The sequence below is a fragment of the Helobdella robusta genome (assembly GCF_000326865.2).
Source record: "Helobdella robusta unplaced genomic scaffold HELROscaffold_7, whole genome shotgun sequence".
NCBI classification, from domain to species: domain Eukaryota; kingdom Metazoa; phylum Annelida; class Clitellata; order Rhynchobdellida; family Glossiphoniidae; genus Helobdella; species Helobdella robusta.
Window position 1 is genome coordinate 414898 of NW_008705398.1, and position 9237 is coordinate 424134.

Consider the following 9237-nt stretch of genomic DNA (forward strand, 5'->3'; position numbering starts at 1 on the left):
TATATGTATCTATTTATTGTAGATATATATATATATAGTATTTATAACGCATCTGGTTTTAAGATAGTTTTTTTCAAATATGAACTCGCACGTCCACACACCACACGCACACACACACACACACACACACACACACACACACGTACAAACACACTCGTACACAAACACACACATGACACATATGACGAGATTTTGTAATCAATCGGTGTATATATAATAATATATAATATTTCTAAATTAAGAATGTAGAGCGTACCAATGGTTTTTCATTATTTCAAATCATTCGTTGGTCGATCGTACATTCATTCATTCATTCATTCATTCATTCATTCATTCATTCATTCATTCATTCATTCATTCATTATTCTTTTTTTTACTTAGTGATGCATTAATTAAATTAATTGACTAGCATGTTATTTAATGTTATTTCATATATCGTTCGTTCATCCATTCATTCATTTTACTTTTCTTCACTCTATCATCAAGTCTTGCAGTTGCAGTATTATTTTATACGTAATAACTTAATTTACGAATATTACAATGATGAGAAGGATAATAATAATAACAGCAACAACATTAATAATAATAATCATAATAATATTCTAACTTAATAAACAAACAAACTCATAATTTGAATGCTTTGAATGATTTTAAAATACGAGTTTTTTTAATTTTTGTGTTTGTTTGTGTGCGCGTGTGTAGATGTTTGTGTGTTAGAGGTGAGCATGGGGACTGAAATCGCGGAAATCCCATGATTTTCAATGAAACTCTATATAACTCTATATAAATCTATATTGACATGACATACACACACGCATACAGACACACCCATACACACAAACACACGCATAAATAACCACATATATACATTTTCATATAAATCTTTTGCTGTGCAAAGCTTCTTAGTTTTACTGCTTCGTAGCTGATGTCAAACTTTTATTTTGTTCCGCTGAATGTTGGTCTAAATAGTTTCCATGGCGAGAAAGAATTCATTGTCTCCCTGATTTTAAATTAAGCTAGTTTCTCTCTGTGTGTGTGGGTGTGTGCGTCTGAGTGCACGCATCTGTCTGTGAGTTAGTGCATATGTATGTGCGTGTCTGTGTGTATGTGAATATATATTTTGAGATTTCATTGCGAGAAATATCATTCAATAAAGCTTGAACTTGCAAGATGAAAAATGCTTCTTTAACGTCAACAATTTTTGTCCCAAAAACAACGACAACACAATCACACATCACACAGACAAACAAACACACACACACACCACACACACAAACACACATACACACTAACACGTTTTGCTTACACGTGTACTACAAGTATTTCAGGCTGTACTATGTAGGTCAGCAAGTAGGCCAGCTACTCCAGGCATGATGAACTAGAGTAAAGAAACCTAAAAAGCAGTATCTGTCGGTGATGATAATGATAGTACTAGTTATGATACTATCATTTATCATACAAACACTATCATTTATCATACAAATACTATCAGTTATGATACAAATACTATCAGTTATGATACAAATACAAATGCTTTTAATGCTTACTAGACAAAAAGAACGTTGAACAAAGAAGTATTTGCGAATGAATATTCACGAGGTTATTGCTAATTAGACAAAGAGTTAGCTGGTTACAAGGATGTATATATATATATATATATATATATGTGTGTGTGTGTGTGTGTGTGTGTGTGTGCGTGTGCGTACGTGTATAAAAGAGGATACACAGAACTGTTGTATCGTTATTTCATTGGAAGAAGAGATTGATGTCGTTTCGCTGTATCTTTATGCCGACGTGGGTAGATTTTACTGTTTTTTTTGTTTTAATGATTTGTCACAATGCACTCGTACTAAGTATTAAAATTGTATTTTAATAGAATTACATTCGAATTGATTACATTAGAAATACTTTTTATAATGTAGGTGTTGTTAGGTTATTATGTAAGAATGAGCAACATTTTACTCTCTGTCATTCATTCATTCAATATGGTATCATTGAATTAAAAAGTAACAATTTTAGTACTATATAATATTAATTAAGGCATAATTAATTTATTATTAATTAGTTTATTATTATTACAGATTATTAATTAAATAATTAATTAATTATAATAATAAGTTTGAGGATGGGCAGTCAAGAGATCAAGAAACAGCAAATAACACGTGGTCGAAATCGATGATAAAAGTACAACCGGTAATTTTCATTAATCACGATGATAGTCTTAATTTATGATAACATTAACATAATTTATATGATGACATTAAAATAATTTATTTTATAATGACATTAAAATAATTTATTTTATAATGACATTAAAATAATTTTGATGACATTAAAATAATTTTGATGACGTTAAAATAATTTATGATAACATTAATATCATTTATAATAACATTAATATCATTTATAATATAATTCATGACAACATTAACATAATTTATGATAACATTAACAAAATTTATGATAATGTTACCGATATTTGATAACATCATTTATGATACTCGCCGAGATACTGATAAACATGATTTATGATAATAATAACGCAGGTGATGATGACGATTGTAATGAAGAAGAAATCTATGACGATGCTGATGATGATGACGAGAACAGCGTTGATAGCGGTGGCTTTGTAGTTATATATGACAAGGATGGCTATAATTATAATAGCAATAATAATAACAAGCCACAACAATAATAATGTTAAAATTCATGGAAGCAGATCTTTTAATTTTTCATAAAATGCGTAAAATAATTAATTAATAGAGAAATAGCAATGATTAAAATGGAATCATAATCATAGTTTAAAATCTTCATTTAAAATAAGTACAGCGATGATAAGATATTGATAGTTAAAGAAATTTATTCATGCATTGTTCTGATCACAATATATGCATAGGGTGATGATATCACTCTGCTAATTAAACTGACGAAAATGTTCGCTTTCTTCACGCTGCAGTCCCTCTGATGGTGGTGTCGTTTGAGAGCTTCAGGTGCCTGCTGAATATCAACATAATGTTGATGTTAATAATAATAATAATAAAATCTTTCAAGTTAAATGAGCAAGTGAAGCTGGTGATGAAGTGGTCGAAGAGTGAAACACTTGACGAATAAAAACGGGCTGGTGCAAAGACCAAAAAAACATTCAAATTCATGAACGAGGAAGATAAGTTAAATGAACTTAGCTCTAAGTTAAAAGGACAGATGTTTAAAAATTACGTCATCGTGGCTGATAGAGTCAAAGAGAATAAAGAAGTTGAGAAGGATAAAGAATCACAACCTGTAGAATCAATATCACTCCTCGATCGACTTTTCTGCGTCAAGGGTCTGGGTGGAAAAAAGCTGTAGCTGGAGAGGTTGATCACTGTGGCATCCATCGAAAATGACCTCACCATCAGAAGATAAGTTAAATGAACTTAGCTCTAAGCTAAAAGGACAGATGTTTAAAAATTCCGCTTCAGCTTTTTTTAGAAGGTTGTTCAAATTAACAAGTCAACAAGTTTAGCTGTAGCTGGAGAGGTTGATCACTGTGGCATCCATCGAAAATGACCTCACCATCAGAAGATAAGTTAAATGAACTTAGCTCTAAGCTAAAAGGACAGATGTTTAAAAATTCCGCTTCAGCTTTTTTTAGAAGGTTGTTCAAATTAACAAGTCAACAAGTTTGTTCCTTGCCTGTCGAGATTTTATGGGTGTGACAGCCCAATAACTCAAGGAATTGGTGGAAAAACATGGCTTCCCTGTGATAGCTGTCAACAAAATTGATAAAAAAAAGTTTGGCTTTGTAGACATCGGATCAGAAAATAAGTTAAATAAACTTAGCTCTAAGTTAAAAGGACAGATGTTTAAAAATTACGTCATCGTGGCTGATAGAGTCAAAGAAAATAAAGAAGTTGAGAAGGATAAAGAATCACAACCTGTAGAATCAATATCACTCCAAAAAAGTGCATGAGGGGTCTAATGAAAACCAGCCATTGAAGAATTTTAAATGTTTTGAATATTAAGAAATCACCAACTTCGTTTAAATCGTCATGGATGCACAAGACGAATAGTAATTTGTTGTCAAATGAGGAAACATGATGATGATGAAAGTTGCGATAATAACGAAAGTAAAGAAACAATGGTTCAACATATGGATGCTGGTAATGAAAAAGTCAAAAATGTTTTAAATATTAAGAAATCACCAGCTTCGTATAAATCGTCATGGAAACACAAGACGAATAGTAATTTGTGTGTCCATTAAAAACCAATAGTAAGTAGTCAATAATAAGTTTGCCCATCTCTGATTTAGCTGCAGAATTACTGGATGTGTGCTTGATTAAATTTTTGTTGTCTGTTGTTTGTTATTTGTTTTTTATTGTTGAAAAACGGTATAACATTTTATCAGAACCAAAAAACAAACGAGCATGTATGCGAAGACCAAATAAAACAGATTCAAATTCATGAATGACAGTGCACTGAAAATCTTCCAAATTGTGGTACAAACCGGTGAGCCTTAAAAGAAAACGTGGAGCGCTGGGTTACATTGTTGATCCATTAGGGACCTATGGACCCATGAAATGCTAATTTTTTGATAAAGTCAAATCTCATGACGTTGTCTTAATGAAACTTTACAAAAGAGTTTATCCAAAGTGGAATGACTTCAAAGAACTTTGCTTGTATGTTTATATTATATATATATATTTAAATGGTTTAACATTTTAATAAATGATGAGTGTGGTTGATAGTTAATGCTTTGACACAGCGTGTTTAAATTAGCTGACACTGTTATGGTTTCTGGTTCTATTCGTATTTTGTCGTTTTTCATATTGTTTTTATTTGTCAATTTATTCATTTCATGCCTTATCTGTAAATAAATGTAATATATTTGTATCTTGTTTTTTTTTACACAATTGAAACATGCCAAAACCATTAAAAATTAAAATTATTACAAAGTTTGATTTATGAGATAATTGACTATCGAATAATCAACAAAGGTGTTGAATATTTAATTCAAGTCTTTTTAAAAAAAGTTTGGTTCAAAATTGAAGACATGGTGGTCTTATGTTCGTTGCTGTGCGAAACAGTCAGTCCGATGGAAAGCTGATCACTGCTTCGAGACATTTCAAAACATGATGCGGTCAAACATACCGCCGTATGAGTTTTTACATTTTACAGCCACAATTCATTAATGATAATTTCACGTTAGAAAAATTTGCAACTCCTCTGAAGCATCTGGGTTATACATACGTACATACATGCTGATTCTAAACACTGAAGTGAACACACTTGAAAAAAACAGGTTCAAATTCATGAATGACAGTGTACTTGTTGAAGACATTGGGCTCTGGATGGTGGTGAAGAAAACAATGTAAGTCAGCAACCCCAAATACAAATGCAAATAATTTTGCGTTGGGTTGTTTTGTCGATAACACATTTGAAGTCAAACAGAAAGTTGGCATAAAATCGGGGTGGTGCGAAGAACAAAAAACATATTAAAATTATGTTCATTGCTGTGCGAAACAGTCAGTCCGATGGAAAGCTGATCACTGCTTCGAGACATTTCAAAACATGATGCGGTCAAACATACCGCCGTATGAGTTTTTACATTTTACAGCCACAATTCATTAATGATAATTTCACGTTAGAAAAATTTGCAACTCCTCTGAAGCATCTGGGTTATACATACGTACATACATGCTGATTCTAAACACTGAAGTGAACACACTTGAAAAAAACAGGTTCAAATTCATGAATGACAGTGTACTTGTTGAAGACATTGGGCTCTGGATGGTGGTGAAGAAAACAATGTAAGTCAGCAACCCCAAATACAAATGCAAATAATTTTGCGTTGGGTTGTTTTGTCGATAACACATTTGAAGTCAAACAGAAAGTTGGCATAAAATCGGGGTGGTGCGAAGAACAAAAGACATATTAAAATTCATGAATGACAATACACTTATCGAAGACATCCACGATTTTATCAAAGAAGTTAATGCATCAAAATTAACCTTCCATAAGAAGGTTGAAAAATTCTGGTTTGCCATTTGTTATATTATCATAATGTGTAATTTTGATGTTAATTTTAATAAAAATTTTCTGGTTTACTCTTATTGATATAGTTTTGGTTTTGTTAAAAATGGACTGAAACTCAACATATTGGATGTATTGCTTGTATGTTTATATTATATATATATTTAAATGGTTTAACATTTTAATAAAATCTACAATTTATAGTTTATATGACTTTTATGATGAGTGTGGTTGATAGTTAATGCTTTGATAGAGCGTGTTTAAATTATCGTTTTATCTTTAATAACCATTAAAATTTTAAATTATTACAATGTTTGATTTACGAAATAATTGAGCATCGAATAATCAACAGAGGTTTGAATATTTAATTCAACAAGTTTTTAAAAAAAAATTTGGTTCAAGCAAATTGAAGACATGATGAGGAAGATGACGAGGCGATGATGATGAAGATGACGATGTAGGTTGACTGATTGATCGATTAAAGTGATTTAAAATGCGAACTGACGACCAAATAAAAGAAAATCGAATTAGGTATGACTAACACCAACCATCAAACAAACCAACTGAAAAAATCGGATTAGGGATTTAGAAATTTAGAATTAACTTACGGTCCCACCGGCAAAGTTCCTCTTAACCTTCTTCAACATCTTGGACCTCTTATTGAAATTGTGACCAGCGTAGATGATGATGCTATCTGCGAAGTCTCTTTCGTTGATTTTTCCATTCGTCGGTTCATATCTGTTGAACTGTTTGTCGTTGTTATTTGTCGTTGTTGTTTGTTATTATTCTCCTTCTTACCATTTTATCGGTCATCATCATCCTCATTACAATCATTTTTATTATAGTTTTAAAATCTTCATCACTGTTGCTTTACTACTACTACAACAACTGCTACCACAACTGCTGCTACTACAACCACTACAAATAATAATAAACCAACATCATCATCATCACCACCATCGTCATGTCCTAATCCCTAATCTTACCTCCAACTGCAGCACCTCGGTCATCAGCTGCTTCTGAAAGTCAAGGAACTTCTCCACAGTCAGTTTCTCAGTTAAGTTGGCGCCGAAAAAATAGTTGGCCAATCCTGAACTCATGGACTTTAGGATATTTCCTGTCACGGCGTGATCCCTATGACGCATGCCAAGTAGAACAATTTTTTGAAACACTTTGCTTGTCTTGTCTTGTCCTACAGTTATATATGTTTGCTTTCGAGGACAAACTATAAAATTGGCGCCTCCCATCCACGTTTAATCACATTGTAAAAATTACAAAAACAAATAAAATTTTAATGGAACATTGTATTTAAAGATAAAACATAAATATAAAAATTATAACATGTGGCTCAGTCACTTTCGAAGATAATTTACATAGTTTTTCCAGATTTCACGCAGATACGATAGATTAATACTTTATAAAATACGGCTTACTGAACTTTAAAAGAGTTTATAATATGCTCAGAGCTAATAAACAAAAAATTCACATGTGAACTTTCATAGCGCGCACACTGCTTGACCATGTTATACAGATAAAGTACTCAGTCAATAGTTTAATCACAAAATCCCAGTGTACAAAAATTTTTTTTTATTACACATGTAAATAGCCTAACCGCTAACATACAATGTTCTTAAATTATGCGCTTATGTAACTATATGTATATATATATATTATGTAGCTATATGATTCGTCATATACAATTATATAGTATACACACGTGCACAAGTTCTTTTACACAAAGGTCAGCTTATAATTTATGCATAACCCATGTTATAGCATAAAGAAAATTGTCCAGCTCACCTCACAATTAGTGATGTTGTTATTATGTGTCATGTATGCTTAGCCTTTAACTTATTGACATAAAATTTATTGAATTCAATAAAAAAAAATTTTTCTATTTATAACATTTTTAAATGTTGATAGAAGCTTAAATCTAACCTTAGTTTTTACGTCTTTGTATACTTTAAAACCAATTTCAAAGCAGTATATTTTACATGGGAGCGGTGTGTGCTGGTGGTGTTGGCACTCTTTATTTTAAATGATTTCGTTGTTTTGCGTGAAAAATGAAAAATCAAAACTTACCACAATCATTATTAATTTATTAAAATTTAATATTTTTTATTTTAATCGTTTATTTTGACATGTAATTTTAACTTTTGTGAAAATTTTGTTAGCCTAATTTTGGCGCCTCTTGTACTTGGCGCCAGGGGACATATGTACCCCCGCCCCCTAGCTACGCCTCTGGTAAATAAAAAACATAATAAGCAAAATCAATTAAAGCAATAATGAAATAATACAGATATCATAAATAAATGGATATAACCAACCTAAAACAGAAAAATTAAATTCTAGGTACAAATACCAAGCTATTAACACGCAGTAATAAAACTGACCAAGTGTAAAGTATTTAAATGGGATAGTCAAAAGTCAGGCTGTTAGGCAAAGAATAAAAATTAAAGAAATACCGTAACATAGATAATTATATGAAATATAATTTACAATTATTATCATAAATATTACCATAATTATTGTCATAAATATTATTATTTCTCAAACGCATCTGCTCTGCAGCAACAAACACAGTTTTTGCATGCTGTGATAGAAATGGAACTCGGTTACTGCAACACAGCTGCCAGGCGCCTTAACCATCACACTATCGCATTGTCCATTAATAATAATAATAATATCAATAATAATAATAATAATATCAATAATAATAATATGAATGAATGATAGATAGATGGATGAATAAAAAGATAGATGAATGAATGACGGATGGATAAAAAGATTGGTGGATAAAGTTAAAGTCAAGGTTATCAATGGATAAAGTATGAATGAATGAGTGAATGAATGAATGCTGAATGAATGATAGATAGATGAATAAATAGATAAATGAATGAATGACGGATTGATAAAAAGATAGATGGATAAACTAGTTGTAAAATGGTGAAAGTATCTGCTTTTGCTTTTATTAGACCTTTTTTCTGGAACTCCCTACCTCCTTCTCTGACTACTTCTCGATTACTCTAGAAATTCAGAGCGGATCTCAAGATTAGATGTAAGCATGTAAACGCCAATACCGAAGTAAGTCTGCATTGTCGGATTGAAAATCCAAGCGACTAATACTATCCAAAGACTAATAAATTAAACACCACGAAATAAGGAGTTGATTTGTGCGGGCTTTATAAGAAACTGCGATAACTATTCAGATAGGTATTCGGGCTGCTG

The 9237-nt window shown here is 31.4% G+C and overlaps 2 protein-coding genes across 2 annotated transcripts; one reads left to right on the forward strand and one right to left on the reverse strand.

The window, feature by feature from the left end:
- Window positions 1-3150: 3150 nt before the first annotated feature.
- Window positions 3151-3949, forward strand: HELRODRAFT_164663 (hypothetical protein; the record flags this gene model as incomplete). Its single annotated transcript, XM_009030670.1, has 3 exons — window positions 3151-3322; window positions 3559-3659; window positions 3713-3949. The coding sequence occupies 3 exons, from the start codon at window positions 3151-3153 to the stop codon at window positions 3947-3949; spliced, it is 510 nt and encodes a 169-aa protein (XP_009028918.1).
- Window positions 3950-6608: 2659 nt separating this feature from the next.
- HELRODRAFT_69923 (hypothetical protein) lies at window positions 6609-7256 on the reverse strand (the record flags this gene model as incomplete). The annotated part of the gene is made up of 2 exons (XM_009030625.1): window positions 6609-6755; window positions 6996-7256. The coding sequence occupies 2 exons, from the start codon at window positions 7254-7256 to the stop codon at window positions 6609-6611; spliced, it is 408 nt and encodes a 135-aa protein (XP_009028873.1).
- Between the last annotated feature and the right edge of the window lie 1981 nt (window positions 7257-9237).